We start from the raw sequence: 22,737 nt of genomic DNA on the forward strand, positions 1-22,737 counted from the left end.
GAGAAGCTAAAATCAGATTTATACGTGAAGTGCGGGCTGTTTAGATGGATGAGAAAAGTTTGATTGACAGACATGTTTTTGTGTTTTATGAAGCTAAAACAAAGATAAAGTTGTAAAATGGAACAACTCAGGCTGTTGGGTTCAGGCCCTGGAATCAAAAGGAGTCGGTGGTGGAAGAAGTAAAAGTATCAAATGAAAAAATAAAAATAAAAATACTGAAGCAAAAGTTTTAAAGTACCTGTTAAAAATGTACTTAAAGAGTAAAAAGTATTTCACACAGATTTTGAGACTTCAAATGAGGTGATTTTGATAAAGATTTGAGCTCAATTTAGTTCAACAGAAACAACTGAATCAATCGTTTTTCTGTTTTTATTTGTGTATTTTTGTTTTGTTCAAATTATGAACGTGTTAAAAATAAACCCTCAGCCTTTTCAGCAGGTCTCACACAAAAATAAGAAATACTTTTACTTTTCATTTCTGTTCAAAAATGTAGTGGAGTAGAAAGATACAGATACTGCTCTCAATGTACTGAAGTAAAAGTAAAAAGTATCCACTCTAAATGTACTTAACTTAAGTACAGATACGTAAAATTGTACTTAAATACAGTACTTTACTACTTGTTTTTCGTTTCGTTCCACCTCGGCCTGTGCGTAAAAGTCGATACCACAATTTTAATAAAATAGCGCACGCGCAGGTGTCTCCTACAGTTCAGTTTTGCGTAAAATGCGCAGCTGAGCGGGCTTGTACATTTAAATGCGTAAAGTCTAGCTGATGTTGAATTGTTAGAATGTTTTTCTCTCTAAAATTAATCTTATTGTTAGACTAGAGTTTCTGGGAATTAAAAAAAATGCGTAAAAATGACGCACACCTTTTAGAATCCGTGGGTTTGAGTTGAAATCTTCAGAGTGGACACAGTGGACACAGGAGTCTTCAGAGTGGACACAGTGGACACAGGAGTCTTCAGAGTGGACACAGTGGACACAGGAGTCTTCAGTGTGGACACAGTGGACACAGGAGTCTTCCCTCTCCGTCCATGCAGCGCGCGGTCCGTCTGGATGTCCCTCTATGCGTCAGTGCGCTTGGCTCGGTTGGTCTCAGGGCTTTTAACCCCCTGCGCTTTAAGCTCCTCCCCCTCCACACTGACACACACGAGGCCCGCGCGGGACAGTGCAGGGGGCGCGCGCGTGGCCGGCCCGTGGCTCGTGGTGCCCCGCGTGTGGGGGGTGCAGAGGGGGGAGGGGTCACGGGGGACGCGCTCTGAGCCTAACCCAAAGTGACAGTCCAGAGCTGGGCACGAGCAGGTGTTTGGGCCCCACAGACACCCGTCCACGCGCGCACATGGGCTTATGAGTTTGAGTTTTGGTTTGGGCTTTTTATCATCTGAAGCAATAAGAGTAAATATGGTGGAGCTAAAATAAAGTAACTGTGGACAATATACACTGCCTGGCCAAAAAAAAAAAAAAGTAATCAAAAAAATAGGTCACATACTGTAATATTTCGTTGTTCCGCCTTTAGCTTTGATTACAGCACACATTCACTGTGGCATTGTTTCGATTTCGCTTCTGCAGTGTCACAAGATTTATTTCCATCCAGTGTTGCATTAATTTTTCGCAAAGATGTTACACTGATGATGGTCGAGTCTGATCGCTGCACAAAGTGGAATATGCCCATGACATCAGGGAAGAAAAAAAAAAAACATTGATGGAATAACCTGGTCATTCAGTATATTCAGGTGTCAGCTGACCTCATTCTTTGAGCACAGACTGTTGCTGAACCTAGACCTGACCAACTGGAGGAGGCTCATATCTATTTGCTTAGTTAAATCCAGGTGGTGACTTTTTTTTTTTTTTCTTTTTTTTTTTTTTTGACCAGGCAGTATATAAATGTAATACATTTCTTACTTTCTCACAAAGGTGCAAAACATTCTGTTTCCCATCATGCAGCAGTGGTCAAATGTCACACTAAGGGAAGATAAATGTTCCAGTCATTCTGGTTCTCTGTAACCTAACCCTAACTCTAACACTTTTTTCTTTTCTTTTTTGTTATTTTTATTTTCTCTTTCCACTCTGGGAGGACTATAAAACACAGTTATAAAATACTTACCTTGTTCGACTTTGCTTTAAATATCTTGTCTATAGAATATTTAACCCCCAATCTTCTAGTAGTATAAAAACCCTGGTACAATCTCACCCTGACAGACTCAGCACTAGACTCTGCACAAGAATCCACCAGACTCCACTAGACTCTGCTCCAGACTCTGCTCCAGACCCTGCTCCAGACCCTGCTCCAGACTCTGCTCCAGACTCTGCTCCAGACTCTGCTCCAGACCCTACTCCAGACCCTGCTCCAGACTCTGCTCCAGACTCTGTTCCAGACTCTGTTCCAGACTCTGCTCCAGACTCTGCTCCAGACCCTGCTCCAGACCCTGCTCCAGACCCTGCTCCAGACTCTGTTCCAGACCCTGCTCCAGACCCTGCTCCAGACCCTGCTCCAGACTCTGTTCCAGACTCTGCTCCAGACTCTGCTCCAGACTCTGCTCCAGACCCTGCTCCAGACCCTGCTCCAGACTCTGCTCCAGACTCTGCTCCAGACTCTGCTCACTTGACTTTAACCTGACTGTTTTGCTGTAATGGACAGTAAAAATCTACAGAACGATCCCTGTGCCTCTGCGCTTGTTTTTCATGCGACAGAATAGAAACCGACATAACTTACTTTAAAAATGAGAAGAAATGAGATATGACCCGTTTGAGCTCATAGGCCTGTATGTAACTGCTATAACCGCCATCTTGTGACTAGACATGGGATAATATTGAAATTTGGTTACCATGGCTAAAATGACTGCGATTAACGATTACATCACGATAATGATTGTTGCTGACAGTTTGAATTCTGAATATTTAAACCACTGTTATTGTGTTGTACTTTGTTATAAGTGAAAACAGCAGTGATCCAGAGGAGATCATCAGGGAGAAGTGTTTTTCTGCACATTCTGGCGACACAATGGTGATTATCTTTGTTGGCGATTATCACGATTACATGAAAAATGCCACTTTTCATCACGATAAATGACATTATTGCTTATTGTCCCACTTGTCCTACTTGTAACTTCCTTCAAAATAATACCATGCTTCTGTTTCTTTAACTGCTTGTTTGGTGTTTTTCTCTTGTTCTAATGATGCCAAAAATAATAACTTTTCAGGGAACAGACGGTTTAGACTAAAGGGAGTAAAACATTTTAAAATCACTGCAGTTATGATGATAAAATGGAGTCTCCTGCTGGTGCACATTTAAAGATGCACTATGGAACTTTTCTGACTGATGGTTCACAGCCTGTTTGTGTCAGCCGCGTGTTGTTGCTTTGCCTGGAATGCTCCACAATGTGGCATTAAATGTATGTCCACGGAGACGAGCAGGAGGCGGATCACTGAAACAGCTGAATGGACCTGGACCTGTGCATGTGAAGTTTGTGTCTGGCCAAGCAGCTGAATTTTATCTTCTTCTTTAGAGCATAAAACTCAAAATATTATCCAAATGCATTCTGGGTATAATTGTGGAAAAAAGTAATACATTCTTTTTAAAAACTGAGTGTGAAAAATGGCTTTTTGCTGCAGAAAAAGGTCTTGATGGTTTGAAAATTCTCTGGTGATGTGCCTTGTTTGACTGATCTGACCATAGTTGCACACTTCCACAGTTGCGTGCCGGGGTTTGGAGCCTCCCTCTGCTCCTCCCTCTGCTCCTCCCTGAGCGTCTGCCTGTCTGTCCCACACACCTGCCCCCTGCTCTGGGACAAACTGCTCCGGGCTCTGGGTCCAAACGGTGAGTCTCCACTGATGTCCTGTTTTGAGTGGTTTTCATTAGACTTCCTGTAATATATGTCGGACTGGTTTCAGTTTTAATTACTGCCAGTGCATCTAAAATACACTAAATATAATTATATATCTTGAGAATGGCTTATATACGGTGGCTGAAAAGGCCCAATTTCAAAAACCTTATCCAAATTACAACCTTTCAAATAGCTGACACAAAGTTAATGACTAAAATCAGTTTCTGTTTTTTCATCAGCCGATAATATCACTGTTTCCCTCAAACCACGGGTCTTCTCGTCATGGTATTAAATATATCTATCGCCATGGAAACAAGTGACACTCACAGGCCTAGTTACAGATCTGTGGAGAGGTGAGCCCGATCACAGTAAAAAACAGGAAGTGATCATAGACGCACTTCCGGCTCCATCAACTGGCTCGATTTCCGTATCCTCTCTCTCTGTAACTGCTGCTGTCAGACTCGTCATTTTGGTCTTAAATGTTTGTATTAACCCGCTCTACATGATCCTGGGGTTTTTTTTCACTATTATGTCTGTAACTCAAGATATGAATATTAATAACAGACAAATCAGTTGCCTTCTTTCCCCGTGGTCACTCCCACAAGCATTAGCGACAAGTTTGATTGACAGCGTTGCTAAGCGCTCGTTCCCTACTAAGCGTTACCTTCAACAGCCTCGCTCCAGGCTGGCTGTTTGGTTGCTATGATACTCGTGGTCAGAATTCCAAATATGGAACTCGGCTCCAGATTAGTTGCTATGACTGCTCTAGCCTCGATGACGTCACACTCATTTGTCCACTTCTCAATCTGTGGTTGTACAGATGGCTTTAGCGTCTCTGCTCTGGATCAGATGGTTTATTTTGAATCTATTCTCCTCTGAATCATGTCATCCTCAAATGTCCTGTAATGTCCCATGTTATTCCCATGGTCACTCAGACACTCAGACACACATAGACTCTCACTCAGACACACACCGAGTCTGGAGGGACAGGGACACAGAGGCTGGACACAGACCTGGTCCAGTCCCCGAGCTCCGGTCAGACTGAAGGAGCCTCCGTCTGTCAGAGTCCTGTCCTCACAAGTCCTGTCCTCTCGAGACGAGCCTCAAACTGTGTCAGCAAAAAGAACAAACTACATCAAGCTACTAAACCAGGGCTAAACCAGATCTGTATTGCACATGAAAAAGGAACGTTAAACTCATTTCTTTTTAGCAGGTGACTAGTCCAAATCTATACGTCCTGTTTTATTGTTCCAGTGTTTTGACCCCACACCATCTCGTCTCTCGACACAGCCCCATGATAAGTCCAATATGTCAGCTCTATAATAGATGAGGATAAAGGGTATAGAACCTGAGGCCTCCTGGTTAAGTGTGCCATTGTGCCGTGATACAGATATAAGCCTGTGTTTGACTCTCACATCTGGTCTCAGCCCAGAATGACTGTTCCTCTCAGTTTCATGGTCCCACGTCAGCTTCAGACTCAACTTAACCACAGTGGCCCTGCAGGTCCTGGGTCAAGGCAAAGACCAGGACCTGAGCAGGACCCTCCAAGGCCATGATGACAATAAGAATGTGTTAGAACACTGTTACCGCTTCAAAAACATACCTGGAGTTATGTTTTGTTTCATTCACACATGTTTGAGACTCACTTTATTATTAATCTGTCTACATCTCCAAAGCATGAACTGGTGGTTTTCAAGTTATCAGCTCCTTTTACCTTTAGTTCAGTAGAGATTGGCAATTCCAGGACTGAAATCATCCAAATGATTCTAGTGAAGGTGTGTGGAGTTAAAAAACCCAGTGAAGCACTTCCTGTATTACCACATGACATTACACAGTGGCACAGGGTGTATTCTGTTTGAAAGAATAACTCAGCCTAAATATACAGGGTTTGTGCGTTAAACATGTGTGAATGAAACAAAACACAACTCCAGGTCTGTTTGTGATGAGGAAACAACATTATATCTCGTATGTTTATTTATCTTGTGTGTTTATACATCTCGTGTGTTTATACAACTCCCCTGTGTATGTTGTTCTCTTGCCCCCTCACCCCTGTCCCACAGCCGTGTCAGAGCTGCGGCACCCCCCGGTGAGCGCTGACCGCTTCAGGCCTCTCTTCACGGGGCCATTGTCTGCTCCATAAGCAGCTTTGTTTCTGCATGTGCAGCTGGGCTAGTGCTGCCATTAGCGTAGCGCGCTAAAGGGAGAGGCTAATATAATTAGAAAACAAAAGTCAGGTGGAGCTCAGAGGCTGTGTGGGGCGCTGGCGGGGGCGCTGGCCGGGGGCTTGTGGGGGGGCTCGTGGGGGCGCTGGGGGGGGGGCAGCTATAATTTGATTATGAAGTTGTGTGAGCCACAAAAGACACAATTGATGGTTTTTCTTTTATTTGAGCTTTAATTGGATTCAGTTTGAGTTTTAAAAGGAGCAGTGCTGACGGAGGAGATTTACTCTGCTCATTTTCACCACAGAAATATGTGTGCGTTTGTAATAAGAGGACGTTTTGTACTTTCTCTAAAGATCTGTACAAAAGCTTTATTACATTTGTGACGGGACGCACAGGTCACACTGATCATGACAATCACCAGCCTCACTTTACTCACGGCTTTTATAAAGAAGCCTAGTCAGACCAGACTACCCAGACTTTACACAGGAGCCTGGTCAGACCGGACTACGCAGACTGCCTCTGTGTCCACCTCTGTCCCAGTGAATGTTGTAATGACTAAACTTTACTCTTAAATTCAGCTGATGCTCCTGTCTCCTCCTGTCTGCTCCTGTCTACTTCTGTGTACTCCTGTATTCTCCTGCCTGCTCCTGTTTACTCATGTGTCCTCCTGCCCGCTCCTGCCCGCTCCTGCCCGCTCCTGCCCGCTCCTGCCCGCTCCTGCCCGCTCCTGCCCGCCCCTGTCCTCTCCCGTGCTGCTCTGCTTGAATACACCTCACACACAAAAGGATCAGTGACAGGCGTCTTAAAGCTGCGCCTGTCCTGTCGGCAGACCAGGGCTTATCCTGTTAGTCACGATAGATGAGCGCCCCCCTCTGGACCCCCCTCTGCCCCCCCGGACCCCCTCTGCACCCCACTCTGCACCCCCCTCTGCACCCCCGTCTGGCCCCCCTCTCCACCCCGTCCTAAACACCCGGGATAAAACCAGATTTGGCTGGTGGTTTCTGTTCAGACCAGGTCAAGCAGAAAAAGATGTTTACGGCGTTTTGTTTTCGCCGATTATCCACCAAAAAAGCGTTCTAGTTTTGGTTCGTTTTTGGGGGTAGACGAAGGAGACAATGGGCTGTTGTGTTTAATCCAGTCCGAGTTGCAACAGCTCAGGGCCGAGGTAAATGTGATTATTTTATTGGTTCATTTGATGTTAAAGTTTCAATGGAGTCTCACGAGACGGAGCAGATTGGGACGATCTGAAAACATCTTTAAAGTGGAAATGCACAGACTGAACCAGGACTAAAACAGGGCTAAACTCAGACAGAGCCAGGACTAAATCAGGAATAAACCAGGACTAAACCAGGACTGAACCAGGACTAAACCAGGACTAAACCAGGACTGAACCAGGACTAAATCAGGACTGAACCAGGACTAAACCAGGACTAAACCAGGACTGAACCAGGACTAAATCAGGATTAAACCAGGTCTAAACCAGGACTGAACCAGAACTAAACCAGGACTAAACTAGGTCTAAACTAGGACTAAACCAGGAATAAAACAGGACTAAACTCGGACAGAGCCAGGACTAAATCAGGAATAAACCAGGACTAAATCAGGTCTAAACCAGGACTGAACCAGGACTAAATCAGGAATAAACCAGGACTGAACCGGGACTAAACCAGGACTAAATCAGGAATAAACCAGGACTAAACTAGGTCTAAACTAGGACTAAACCAGGACTAAACCAGGAATAAACCAGGAGTAAACCAGAACTAAAACAGGACTAAAGAGGAACTCAACAGGGACAAGCCCAGAACTAAACCAGTCCTAGATTAAACCTGTTAAGATGACAGAGTTTTTTGGTGGAGGGTCTGTCACCTGCTTTTGTCACATGTTTTTTCCTTGTCTGGAATTTTCCACAATATGGCATTATGTATATAGCTTACATTCATTCAATTTTATGTGTTTTTATTGCATAGAAAATGTATTGTGCTTCATGCATTCTTACTGAGGGCAGGGTTGCCTCTCCACAGATCTGACCTGTTACTTGGCCTGGTTATGTCACCTGCTTGTTTCCATGGAGATAGAAAAGTTCAATGCTATTTTGTGGAACATCTCCATGGAGACAACCAAGTGGCCGACCATTCACCAAGGCATTTTCGTAATAAAGACTCCCAGAACTGAACCAATGCAGATAAGTTTAATGCTGTATTGTGGGAAAAAACAAAAAAAACAAAAACATCTCCATGGAGACAAGCAGATGGTGGAAAGTTCCATAGTACACCTTTAAATTTCTCAAAGAAAAAAAAAATCCGTGTGGCTTATGCCATGTTTATTTGTAGAGTTTTATTCACTCGCTCCTCAGTTTAATCATAAGTGATTGGTTGTTGAAGGGGCGTGACTGAATATGGTTGCACATGATTGGCTGTTCAGGGCGTGGCCGGGAATGCAGATCCGATGTACTTTTTGCCGTCTCCGTAGGTGGTTTTGTCCCAAGTGTAAGTCTGGATCCGGAGCTCCTTCCCTCCCAAACTCAGTCTACACCTGCACAACAAACAGATGTGATAAACAATATGGAAGTGTGATGCTAACAAGAGGCTCTGCTCTGTCTGAAGCTCTGTTACTCAAATTAGACTTTAATCTGAGTTTTGTTTTTACACAATCTGACCATAAAGAACTGACTTATCTGAACTACAACAGGTGAGCTGATTTGTGCTGTTAAACAAGACCTCTCAAATAACATTACAGTCACACACTAGCTAGCATTAGCAGTAGCATTAGCCAACAGTTTTTTAGTTAGTCACTCTCATCGTTTTGTTCAAACTCAAACTCTTAAACAGGACCATGAACGCTCGGATTGATCATAGCCTCCTGAAATGTGCTGTTTAAATCCATTTTGTATTTTTTCCTGAGTTTTTAAACTTATCAAACTGTGTTTGCTAATGTGTGCATTGTGTCACCTGTATAAATCTGTATAAACCTGTATAAACATGAATAAACATGTATAAACATGTTCAAACCTGCATAAACCCGTATAAACCCATATAAACATGTATAAACCAGGGACTCAGGGACTGCAGATGAAAACTAGCTGTTTATAATCTGGTGCAGATCATCTCTGTTTTATGAGCATAATGTCTCTGTACATTGTCCCTTCAAAATAAAGACTAACTAACTAACTAAACCCATATAAACCAGTATAAACCCGTATAAATCCGTATAAACATGTATAAACCTGCATAAACCTGTATAAACCTGCATAAACATGTATAAACTTGCATAAACATGTATAAACATGTATAAACCTGCATAAACCTGTATAAACCTGCATAAACATGTATAAACATGTATAAACATGTATAAACATGTATAAACCTGCATAAACATGTATAAACATGTATAAACCTGCATAAACCTGTATAAACCTGCATAAACATGTATAAACATGTATAAACATGTATAAACCTGTATAAACATGTATAAACCTGCATAAACCTCTATAAACCTGTATAAACCTGCATAAACATGTATAAACCTGTATAAACCTGCATAAACATGTATAAACATGTATAAACCTGCATAAACATGTATAAATCTGCATAAACATGTATAAACATGTATAAACCTGCATAAACATGTATACACTTGCATAAACATGTATAAACCTGCATAAACCTCTATAAACCTGTATAAACCTGCATAAACATGTATAAACATGTATAAACCTGTATAAACCTGTATAAACCTGCATAAACCTGTATAAACCCGTATAAACCTGTATAAACCCGTATAAACCTGCATAAACCCGTATAAACCCGTATAAACCTGTATAAACCCGTATAAACCTGTATAAACCCGTATAAACCTGCATAAACCCGTATAAACCCGTATAAACCTGTATAAACCTGCATAAACATGTATAAACATGTATAAACCTGCATAAACCTGCATACATTTTTATAAACCTGTATAAACCCGTATAGACCTGTATAAACCTGTATAAACATGTATAAATCTGTATAAACCTCTAGAGCCTCACTCACATTTTTCCAGGCCGTGTGATGTAACAGAGACTGTACAGGGCGAAGTCAAACTCAGGACTGCAGCCGATCACAGCAGAGCCCACCTGTTTGTAGTACCCATCCCAATTAAACTGCATCCCCAACACGTCCGGGTATGAAGTCCACTGTGGAGACAGGGAATAGAGTTAAAGACACTCTGCAACCACAGCCACAGCACTGAATCAGAGCTCTGAATCAGAGCACTGAATCAATACAATACAATATACTGGGCACCGCAGCTTAAATATCAGCACCTGACTTTTTGTAATGAGAGACCTACAAACTTAAGTATTTGGCTGTATGCAGAACAGCGCCCCCAACCTCACTGTTAGTGTCACTAACTCCTGCAGTTTTATTTCTGTGAGTTTTTTGCTGCGTCATAAACATGTAAAAAACTAAACAAATGAGGTGAATACTGAGTTTAGAAAGAGAGATATTTGTGTCTCAGTGCTAACGCTAATGCTAATTTTGAGGCATAATTCATATTAAACACCACAAACTAAAGTATTCTACATTTAAAAAAATAATTGTGTAGTCTTTAATTAACTTTTTGTTTTTTTAAATTTTTAGTAGCATATCTATTTCACACTTTTAATAAAAGTCAGCATTTGAGAAACCTGAGCTAGCTAGCGTGCCAATGTTCAAACACAGTTTCAGACACGCACCGGCCCGTTGAAGCTGTGGCTGTAGTAGTTGAGCTGTCCTCTTTTCTCCAGAAGATAAAACTGGATCCAGTTATGGAAACCAGACACTTTTCCCCCCTTCACCTCACCTGGAAAGACACTTAAAATTTAATAAATCAAATATAAATATATGTGTTTGTGTTTGATCCAGACCTGCAAAGATGTGCTCAAAGCCACTGGAGTCCAGCTGTCCATTACTGCGAGAGTAAAGGCCAAACCACATCATCTTTAAGTCCTGAAGAAACTCCTCCTCAGACGAGTACACTCCTGAAAGAGAGAAGAGAAGAGAGAAGAAAATCTCACATTTCAGTATCAGAGGATTTGTAAAAATACCACTGTTTGCACTTCAGATGAACGTTATGACCTCCTCCCCCCCTCATCACCCCCATCACCTCCTCCCTCCTCTCATCACCTCCTCCCTCCCTTCATCACCTCCTCCCTCCTCACCTCATCACCTCTTCCCTCCCCTCATCACCTCCTCACTCCCCTCATCACCTCCTCCCTCCCTTCATCACCTCCTCCCTCCTCACCTCATCACCTCTTCCCTCCCCTCATCACCTCCTCACTCCTCTCCTCACTCCCCTGATAACCTAGGGCTGAAATGATCCAAATGATTCTAGTGACGGTGTATGGAGTTTAAAAACACAGCAGAGCACTTCCTGTATTACACATGATGACATCACAAGGTGGAACAGAGTGTTTCTTGTTTGCGAGGCCCTTTAAACCCTGTCACCTTTAGTATAGAGGAAAGCGAAGAGCTCTCTGCCCACTTCAGTGTTGGACATGGTCTCTCTCACAAAGTGCTCCTGCTCCTGAAGCTGCTGCTGTGTGAACGCCTCCGTCTGCCCCGTCATCCTCCTGTAGTTATCCAGCACGGCCAGCAGGGCGGCGTAGGTGGGTCTGGAGAACAGCGTCCCCTCGTCCAGGTAACGGAACAGACTAGAAGAAGAACGCATTTCTACAACTTTAAATACTGGGATTATCCTGATTAAGGTGATTGTGTCATTGGTCAGAGGTTTACAACTAAATATCACAAGTTCAGATGTGAGTGTAGTACCGCGTTTAAACAGTAGGGGGCAGTATACAGACAGTTCAAAGGTCACATGTACAGTGTGTGTTTCCTCTCACGGTTTGGGGGCGTGGTCAGTCTGGGCGCTCGTCTGTGAGTCTGGGATCAACGTCTGAGGCTCGAGGATCAGCTGAGACGCAGACGCTTTGTTTGAGTCCAGAGTGAAAAGAACCTGCGAGATGGACTTAATGTCAGCGTCCGACACCACGCTGCCCCCGCCTCCACCTGCAACATAAACGCACTTTAAACTACTGCCCCCGCCTCCACCTGCAACATAAACGCACTTTAAACTACTGCCCCCGCCTCCACCTGCAACATAAACGCACTTTAATCTACTGCCCCCGCCTCCACCTGCAACATAAACGCACTTTAATCTACTGCCCCCGCCTCCACCTGCAACATAAACGCACTTTAAACTACTGCCCCCGCCTCCACCTGCAACATAAACGCACTTTAATCTACTGCCCCCACCTCCACCTGCAACAAGAACGCACTTTAAACTATTGCCCCCGCCTCCACCTGCAACAAGAATGCACTTTAATCTACTGCCCCCTCCTCCACCTGCAACATAAACGCACTTTAATCTACTGCCCCCGCCTCCACCTGCAACAAGAACGCACTTTAATCTACTGCCCCCGCCTCCACCTGCAACATAAACGCACTTTAAACTACTGCCCCCGCCTCCACCTGCAACATAAACGCACTTTAAACTACTGCCCCCGCCTCCACCTGCAACATAAACGCACTTTAATCTACTGCCCCCGCCTCCACCTGCAACATAAACGCACTTTAATCTACTGCCCCCGCCTCCACCTGCAACATAAACGCACTTTAAACTACTGCCCCCGCCTCCACCTGCAACATAAACGCACTTTAATCTACTGCCCCCACCTCCACCTGCAACAAGAACGCACTTTAAACTATTGCCCCCGCCTCCACCTGCAACAAGAATGCACTTTAATCTACTGCCCCCTCCTCCACCTGCAACATAAACGCACTTTAATCTACTGCCCCCGCCTCCACCTGCAACAAGAACGCACTTTAATCTACTGCCCCCGCCTCCACCTGCAACATAAACACACTTTAAACTACTGCCCCCGCCTCCACCTGGAACAAGAACGCACTTTAATCTACTGCCCCCGCCTCCACCTGGAACATAAACGCACTTTAACTACTGCCCCCGCCTCCACCTGCAACATAAACGCACTTTAAACTACTGCCCCCGCCTCCACGTGCAACAAGAACGCTCTTTAATGTACTGCCCCCGCCTCCACCTGCAACAAGAACGCACTTTAAACTACTGCCCCCGCCTCCACCTGCAACAAGAATGCACTTTAAACTACTGCCCCCGCCTCCACCTGCAACATAAACGCACTTTAATCTACTGCCCCCGCTTCCACCTGCAACATAAACGCACTTTAAACTACTGCCCCCTCCTCCACCTGCAACATAAACGCACTTTAATCTACTGCCCCCGCCTCCACCTGCAACAAGAACACACTTTAATCTACTGCCCCCGCCTCCACCTGCAACATAAACACACTTTAAACTACTGCCCCCGCCTCCACCTGGAACAAGAACGCACTTTAATCTACTGCCCCCGCCTCCACCTGGAACATAAACGCACTTTAACTACTGCCCCCGCCTCCACCTGCAACATAAACGCACTTTAAACTACTGCCCCCGCCTCCACCTGCAACATAAACACACTTTAAACTACTGCCCCCGCCTCCACCTGGAACAAGAACGCACTTTAATCTACTGCCCCCGCCTCCACCTGGAACATAAACGCACTTTAACTACTGCCCCCGCCTCCACCTGCAACATAAACGCACTTTAAACTACTGCCCCCTCCTCCACCTGCAACATAAACGCACTTTAATCTACTGCCCCCGCCTCCACCTGCAACAAGAACGCACTTTAAACTACTGCCCCCGCCTCCACCTGCAACAAGAATGCACTTTAAACTACTGCCCCCGCCTCCACCTGCAACATAAACGCACTTTAATCTACTGCCCCCGCTTCCACCTGCAACATAAACGCACTTTAAACTACTGCCCCCGCCTCCAGCTGCTACAAGAACGCACTTTAAACTACTGCCCCCGCCTCCACCTGCAACATAAACGCACTTTAAACTACTGCCCCCTCCTCCAACTGCAACAAGAACGCACTTTAAACTACTGCCCCCGCCTCCACCTGCAACATAAACGCACTTTAAACTACTGCCCCCGCCTCCACCTGCAACATAAACGCACTTTAAACTACTGTCCCCGCCTCCACCTGCAACATAAACGCACTTTAATCTACTGCCCCCGCTTCCACCTGCAACATAAACGCACTTTAAACTACTGCCCCCACCTCCAGCTGCAACAAGAACGCACTTTAACTTCCCCCGCCTCCACCTGCAACAAGAACGCACTTTAAACTACTGCCCCCTCCTCCAACTGCAACAAGAACGCACTTTAAACTACTGCCCCCGCCTCCACCTGCAACATAAACGCACTTTAAACTACTGCCCCCGCCTCCACCTGCAACATAAACGCACTTTAAACTACTGCCCCCGCCTCCACCTGCAACATAAACACACTTTAAACTACTGCCCCCGCCTCCAGCTGCAACAAGAACGCACTTTAACTTCCCCCGCCTCCACCTGCAACAAGAACGCACTTTAAACTACTGCCCCCCCCTCCACCTGGAACAAGGACAAGAACAACCTTTTTTTTCTTCTCGTCTTGTCTTGAAAAAGTCCTAGTAACAAACGAAATCTTAACAATCCTTAGGTAATGTGCTGAAATGTGTCAGTACAAATGTGCCGTGGCTGCTGTTTACAGTGCGTTCTTTAGGTGGTGCAGGTGGCAGTAGTTTAAAGTGCACTTTTGTTGGAGGTGGGCAGTAGTTAAAGTGCGTCCTTGTTCCAAGTGGAGGCGGGGGCAGTAGTTTAAAGTGCGTTAACAATTACGCCCGCCTCCACTTGGAACAAGAACACATGTTACACTACTCCCCCCGCCTCCACCTGTAACAAGAACGCACTTTAAACTACTGCCCCCGCCTCCACCTGCAACAAGAACGCACTTTAACTACTGCCCACCTCCAACAAAAGTGCACTTTAAACTACTGCCACCTGCACCACCTAAAGAACGCACTGTAAACAGCAGCCACGGCACATTTGTACTGACACATTTCAGCACATTACCTAAGGATTGTTAAGATTTCGTTTGTTACTAGGACTTTTTCAAGACAAGACGAGAAGAAAAAAAAGGTTCTTCTTTAAAGTTTTACTCGCTTCGTCATCAAGGCATGAGAGCTAAAACTACAGAATTTCCCCACAGATCTGACCTGTAACCTCATGTCCATGGAGATATAAGTTTAATGCCATACTGTGGAGCACTGTTGCCAAAGTAACAACATCTCCATGGAAACAAGCACATAAAATACTATTAATTCATATATGTTTCTTTGTGCTACTCAAAGAAAAATATATTAAAAGAAGCTGGATTTGAGCTTCTTCCTATGTACATAATTTTGAGGACATTTTCCCAAAAGATTTCAAAAGATATAATAAATTGTTAATCGCTATGGCAACATGGTCTTAATCTCTGATCTTTGTGACACCCGTGTGTATTTATAACAGCCTCTGCACCTGTGTGTCTGTCGGCTTTTACACAGAAACATAAAAATAGCTTCACGTGTCTTGTTTCTGTTCCTGATTGTGAATTTGTGCAGGTGCGATAAGAGCACTGCAGCGCCTGAGAATGTGACAGGTGAGACAGGTGCAACGGGTGCGACGGGTGAGACAGGTGAGGGCTCACGGGGTTTTCTGCAAGTGTTGTTTTTGTGTGTGTGTGTGTGTGTGTGTGTGTGTTGTGTTTTTGTGTTGACAGTGACTCACACACTTGGTCGTAGTCCTCACAGCAGTTGTTGTACTGGCTGCACTTGGAGTTACAGTGACATTCATTCTGGGAATTGTAAGTTTCATCACAGCGATTTTTACAAGACGAGGACGCTGAGGACAGAGAGGACATGATGAGAACAGAGGAGACATGATGAGGACAGAGAGGACATGATGAGGACAGAGAAGACATGATGAGGACAGAGAGGAAATGATGAGGACAGAGGAGACATGATGAGGACAGAGAGGAAATGATGAGGACAGAGGAGACATGATGAAGACAGAGGAGACATGATGAGGACAGAGGAGACATGATGAAGACAGAGGAGACATGATGAGGACAGAGAAGACATGATGAGGACAGAGAAGACATGATGAAGACGGAGGAGACATGATGAGGACAGAGAGGAAATGATGAGGACAGAGGAGACATGATGAAGACAGAGGAGACATGATGAAGACAGAGGAGACATGATGAGGACAGAGAAGACATGATGAAGATGGAGGAGACATGATGAGGACAGAGGAGATATGATGAGGACAGAGAGGACATGATGAAGACAGAGAGCACATTAAAGATGAGGACAGAGAGGACATGAAGAAGACAGAGGAGACACGATGAGGACAGAGGAGACATGATGAGGACAGAGAGGACATGATGAGGACAGAAAGGGCATTTAAAGATGAGGAGGCTGAGGACAGAGGAGACATGATGAGACATGATGAGGACAGAGAGGACATTTAAACTCAGGTCAATGATTTTAATGCGAAATATTAAACTAATAAAACAACAGTTTACTACTTCTACTGCTACTACTACTACTACTGCTACTGTACTGATATTACTGATACTGCTACAACCACAGTAATATAATCTGAATAGACTTTAACATAAACACTCGCCAAAACCATTTACTGTAAAGTGCTGCGATCGTCCCACAGTCTGGAATTTTCAGTGTTGCAGCAGCAAAGGCAAGGCAAGTTTATTTGTATAGTACAATTTGTACACAAAGTAATTCAAAGTGCTTTGCAGAATAAGAAAGACATTAAAATCACACAAATCAAAACATAAATAATCGCAAATAATCATCATAAAATTAACATTGAATCAGAAGAGTGCAGAATAAAAACCTTTCAGTCGTATGCACAGCTAAACAGAACCGTTTTGAGCCTGGATTTAAACATTGTCACAGTAGAGGCCTGTCTCACATCTCTAGGAAGATTGTTCCAGGTTTTAGCTGCATAAAACTGAAACGCTGATTCCTCATGTGGGTGGGCTCGCTGACATGCTGAGTCAGACCAAAGGTTTCAAGGACAGAACTGAGCTCTTTAGCGTTTCTGTCAAACACATTATCCACATGTACATTAAAATCACCTGTGATGACTAAACCATCAAAGTCTGTGCATACGACTGAAAGTATCTCAGTAAAATCATCATCATCAATAAAACTCAGACAGTGCTGGGGAGGTTTGTATATGACTAAGTAGAGTGTGGAGGGGGATTGTTTTAGCTCCATTTTAAATGAGACATACTCAAAAGATGGAAACAGCCCAGATGACAACTTGTGAGTAACTACCTTATCTCTAAAAAATCTACACACACCTTCCACACCCTCCACCCTTTTTGTTTACTCATGTTTCAGATTCAAATTTGAAGTTGGGTGGAGTTGATTCCACTAGAATTGCATTACCTGTGTTTTTGTCAAGCCATGTTTCGGTTAAAAACATAAAATTAAGATTAAAAGAAATAAGATCATTAATTAAAAATAATTTGTTACATAAAGATCTGACATTGAGCACAGCAAGTTTCAGATTAGTTTCAGTAGGGCTGGATGTTATCTTCTTACAGAGAATGTGAACTAAATTGGACAGTCTAACTGTCCTCTGTTAATCAGCCTACGTGGTGTAACTGTAGATACAGCTCCATCACAGGGCCTCAGCATGATATTATTTTTTTAGTACAGGAATAAACAGTAGAACAAAAGGTAAAGATTTAAAATAGTTCTTAAAAGTCGACATTACACTAAACCAGAGTCTTACATTTGCAGACTTGTACGTAGTCGGAGCAGCAGTCGCCGTATTTCTCACATGACGGGTTACACTGACAGGTGAAGTCACTGTCTGTACCGTAGCCACAGCGCCCCACGCAGGAGTCCAGGGAATCTGCAACAACAACAGGGTCACACAGCTGCCTCGAGGCAAACTGAGGGAAAGGTGGCTGCCATTCTGTGCCAATGACCTCTCTGCACCGCCAACCACTCACTCTCTATCCATGAGACTAAGATATTTGGCTCCGTGCACAACAGCGCCCTCAACCTGTTAGCGTCACTACTTCCTGTTCAGTTTTATCTCTATGAGGTTTTTGGCGAGTTACGCTAAAATGAAGAAATATTTAACAATCAGACAGTGGACAGGGAGCTGCAGGTGGGTTAGGGGTCAGGGGTCAGAGGTTCGGGGGTTATGGTCAGACAGTGGACAAGGAGCTGCAGGTGGATGTCACTGTCACATGTTAAACAATACACAAATAAAATGAATACTCAACCAGAGATACTTCTGTGTTTAGAAAGAGACATGTTTGCTAATGCTAACTTTGAGGCATTATAAATATTAAAACAACGCCACATACTGAAGTATTCTACATTTAAAAACAGCGGGGTAGTCTTGACTTTAAGTAATTTGAGTTTTAATAGGTTTGTTTATTTTAGATTTTTATGATTTTAATAAAAGTGACTGTTAGCTTTGCGGCACAGTGAGCTAGCTAGCATGCTACTGTCCCCAGAGCCTGTTGCCATGTACCACCAGACAGTACATTGTATATAAAAGTAGAATTTCATAATAGTTTAAACATGAAACTTGTAGATGTCTTTTTGCAGTGCACTTCGTGGCACTTATCTGAGTATATTTACAGAACATTTTTAAAAAGGTCAGATCATAGGACACTGGGGGGAGAGTATGAGCTGGGAGTTAAGAGTCTAGTTGGTCTTCCTGGTTCTTTGTTGTGTTTACTGACAGTGTGTACATCTCAGTTCTATTATGGTTATATTATACTGAATATGGCAGTGTACAACATGCAGCAATAAACAAAAAAATAATACAAATTTGTCCAGTTGACAGATTTAAACTTCATCTTTTGCTATGGATCAGACCTGGACGACGAGGGATTACACAGTTTCAGGTAGTTTCAGTTCCTCAAGTTTTTTTGTTTTAAAGCTGCAGTGTACTTATTTAGATATAATAATTAAAATTTACACAGAAAGTGAATTGGAGCCAGAGTCGATGGAGCCAAAAGCGCACTTATTTGGAATGCAGCAGCAGCAGGTTAGCAATGTCCAATTATATATACAGTGTATACAGAGTGTATCACACAGCTCAGACAGGACCCGGTCAGGCTTAAAGCAAATTCTTGCTAGTTTTGTCTATAGATGTTTTTTTTTTTTTTTATCATTATTGTTGTTGTTCTTTTACTGTAACACTTTGAGATTCAAAATGTAAAGTAAATTAAAAATTAAAAAAAATCATAAAATTCATGTTTATTCGTATGATGATGATATTATTATTATTATTATTATTATTATTATTATTATTATTATTATTATTATTATTAATAATAATAATAATAATAATAATAATAATAATAATAATAATAATAAAGCAATTAACAATTTAAAGAGAAAATATTTTATCTTTTGAATGGGGAAAAGTCCTGAAAATGTCGCATTTAAGCTAAAACCTCATAAATAGTCTTTTCAGTGGCAGATGGATTTAAATATAAATCCATAACAAGACAAAATATAAATATTAGACTTACTAGTGTGTCCCCGAGTGAATAGAGCCACCCACAGAACCAGAGCCGTGATAAACTTCATGATTCCTCCCTGTGAAGTAGAAATGAGACAGAGTATTTTAAAAGTACTGCATTTTATACTGTTGTGGGTGGACACGACTACTGAGCATGCTCACAACCGTCACTAGACTGTACAGTCAAAGCACTGCCTCTAAATGAAATAAACGTTTAACAAATACAACAGGATTTAGCATTAAGAACAACGAAATATTTTTATTTTGAGAGAACATAAAGTGTTTATTTTTCTGATTCATTTTGAGCGTCGTGTGACAAACAGGTCGTCGCACACACCCATGGGAACATGCACATCTGTCACCTGCTCTTTTTGACCTCGGAGTTTAAACATAAAATGGTGAAATGTAAATAGAGGCTTCTTCATGTGGCGATTTTCATTACAGATAAGAAAATAAATCTTTGGAGACGTATTTCTCGTGTAATGACTTTTAGGCTGATAGAAAACTTAAAGACTAGAGACTCATTGTAGTGAAATAAACAGTAAACAGACACATTTTTATACAGCACTTTTTCACTTCTTCTCTTCACCACTCTCACTCTCCTCTTTCTCTCTCTTCGTCCCTCTGTCTCACTCTTTCCTTCTCTCCTTCTCTCTCTCCCTCTCATCTTTCTCTCTCCTCTACTATTCTCCTCCATTTTTCCTCCTATCTCCTCCCTCTCTCCTATCTTTTACTCGCTCCTTCTTTCCTCCTCTCTCTCGCTCTCCTCTTTCTCTCTCCCCCTCCTTCTCTCCTCTACCAACTGACAGTTTTAACTGAAACCCTGTGAGTAACTTCAAATTAATCAATTATTGTAATCAGATTAATAGTAAAAACCTTAAAAATATATTAAATCAATAAGTATCAAGTTGTCTTGAATCAAAAAGTCAGATTTATTAAATCAATGGTGCACAATTGTCAAAGAGCTGTTGTGTGTATGCTCACAAATGAACATACACACAGTGTGTTTATACCATCAAAATAATGGTACCAGTCTTAATCTAGTCCAAGTGGCTTGTACGCTAACAGAGCTAACAGACAAGAGATATGCCCGTGTGTAACAACAGATAATATCATGAAAATTAGGTCAGGAGATAGATAATATTACATATCAATACACATAAGGATTTAGGAATTCAGTCAAACAGATAGATAATAATATATATGAATACAAAAAAGGCAAGGGCAAAGAATGCCTTAAAATTACTTTTTTAGAAATGCAGTGAAGTAACACTAGACCTGTCATGATAACACATTTTGAAGCACGATATTTCACTACGGAGAAATATTGCAATAAATGATAATATGGAAACTACTTTATGTCACTGATTAAGATTTAAATGATGCAAAATAATCCCTGTTAACCATTTTTAATTGACTGTTTTATAAAAAAAAAAAAAAACATGAGCTGCAACAAATCAACAGCACAATGACCCAATAATGAGTTATAAGAGAGACTTATTCACCTCCACAGCTCAAATCTGATCAGATTATAGCAAAAACACCCCAAATGTACTCACAATAGTGGGGCCCGCCCTAGCTTTCAGGAGGCCCTAAACTAAATTTGTCTCTGGGGCCCCCGACAGCAGATGCTTCCTGATTCAGCTATTGGTGATTCACATTTGACATTAGGACTGAGCTCATCACCTTGACCAATTGTATTTACATGACTAACATCAAACGGAAACTAAACTAATAGAATTAAAGACAGGCCTAACATCTTTGTCAATGGAATAAAACTAAACATTGTAACAGAGACGAAGTATCTGGGGGTTCATTTGGACCAGACTTTGTCTTTCAAAAAGCATATAAAAAAGTATGCAATTCAATCCGCTACAACATCTCTTCCCTCAGACACATGAGGAACAGCCTGACAGTAGAGGCCGCTTTAACATATTTTAATGCCATGATTATTCCACACCTGACCGACTGTGTCTCCTGCTGGTCTCAGGCCAATGAGAGCGCTTTAAAATCTCTCAGATCCACCTATAATCAGGCAGTAAAGGCACTCGATAAAAAACCCTCCATTATCACCACTGTAACATCTTAAGTAAATATAAAATGTTCAGTTTCAATAATTTAATTTTGTATTCAAATTTAAGAAAATTATTCAAAATTATTAATATTGCAGCTTCACCTACATTAAAAAAATATACTATCCTTTGTTCTGAACAAACTACCCAATCCACTCTTTCCTCCGTAAACCAAAATTGCATAGTTCCAAAAAGATCCTCGGCCTTTGGTCAATCGTTTTTTTCTTATCAAACCATTAGGCAGTGGAATAGTGGCAATAGTTTTACTAGAAATTTGAAAAAGTACATTTTAAATAATCAAATGTGTCCACATCAGTCTAGTTAGTTGGTGCTGCTCTGTCCTCACTGTATAAACCTGCACATAATGAGTTTTATATTAGTCTGGACTGGGGGGGACATACTGTGTTGGACATGGGGTAATTTTTTAATTGTATTTAATTGTTATTGTTGTATGGCAAATTGGTAGTTGTATATTGTAATTGTTAATTGATATGTGTTTTTTAATGTATGTTCACCTGCCCAGGGACTGCAGATGGAAAGTAGCAGTAGCTAAATCTACAAATCATCTTTCCCTTGTAAGATTAATGAATTTGTACATGGTCCCTGTCAAATAAAGAATAAAGAAAGAAAGAAAAGAAAGAAAACACCCAGAATGTCACAATTACCACAGTCACAAGAACAGCAGACAAACATATAAGAGAGGTCAAGATTTTTAAAATTCTAAACATTTTTTCTGGTGGATTTTAATGTGTTCCAGTTGGCGACAGTGGGCTTAGATTTACATTATAAAGGGTCCTTGCACCGGTGTAAACACATAGCTGCCCTCACCTCTGCCTGGCTGAAAAACTAATGTAGGCAGCAATAGAAACTTAGATTTTTTAATATAAAACAAATGTAATTGTTTTAGAGGGATATTTAAGCTGCTGCAAACACACAAGCCCTGTGCCCAATAAAACTTGACATATTACTTTGAATATAAATGTATGGGCTCTGGGGGATCCTCAGGGCCCTAAGGAGCCTCTTAGTCTGCTTATAGATAAATATTGCATGATAAATATTGAGACCCAAAAAATATTGTTCCATCTTTCATACATGGAACAATAATAGAAATAGAAACTACAGAGACAGGCCGATTCGTTATTTGCTCTGGTAAATTTTATTTCCCTGCCAAAAATGTGTGTAGTAATACAGG

At 42.2% G+C, this 22,737-nt stretch overlaps 2 protein-coding genes across 2 annotated transcripts in view; one reads left to right on the forward strand and one right to left on the reverse strand.

Moving 5' to 3' along the window:
• The window catches only part of myl6 (myosin, light chain 6, alkali, smooth muscle and non-muscle), a 207,088-nt gene that overhangs the window by 166,423 nt on the left and 17,928 nt on the right, over positions 1 to 22,737 (forward strand). The window lies entirely within an intron of this gene.
• On the reverse strand, positions 8,350 to 19,557 carry endou (endonuclease, polyU-specific). Its single transcript, XM_055222098.1, has 9 exons — positions 19,484 to 19,557; positions 17,716 to 17,838; positions 15,676 to 15,789; positions 11,846 to 12,011; positions 11,451 to 11,656; positions 10,871 to 10,984; positions 10,700 to 10,806; positions 10,017 to 10,159; positions 8,350 to 8,517 (listed from the first exon to the last, which is right to left on the reverse strand). The coding sequence occupies exons 1-9, from the start codon at positions 19,539 to 19,541 to the stop codon at positions 8,403 to 8,405; spliced, it is 1,146 nt and encodes a 381-aa protein (XP_055078073.1). The 5' UTR covers positions 19,542 to 19,557; the 3' UTR covers positions 8,350 to 8,402.

This window comes from Periophthalmus magnuspinnatus, chromosome 5 (genome assembly GCF_009829125.3).
Source record: "Periophthalmus magnuspinnatus isolate fPerMag1 chromosome 5, fPerMag1.2.pri, whole genome shotgun sequence".
In the NCBI taxonomy this organism is placed as follows: Eukaryota; Metazoa; Chordata; class Actinopteri; order Gobiiformes; family Gobiidae; genus Periophthalmus; species Periophthalmus magnuspinnatus.

Excerpts from the sequence above, each read along its gene's own strand:
- endou (XM_055222098.1), bottom strand. The coding sequence starts at position 19,541 with ATGAAGTTTATCACGGCTCTGGTTCTGTGGGTGGCTCTATTCACTCGG. Across the intron at positions 17,839-19,483 it reads ATTCACTCGGGGACACACTA|ATTCCCTGGACTCCTGCGTG; the intron begins GTAAGTCTAATA and ends TTGTTGTTGCAG. Across the intron at positions 10,985-11,450 it reads CGCTTTCCTCTATACTAAAG|GAGTGTACTCGTCTGAGGAG; the intron begins GTGACAGGGTTT and ends TCTCTCTTTCAG.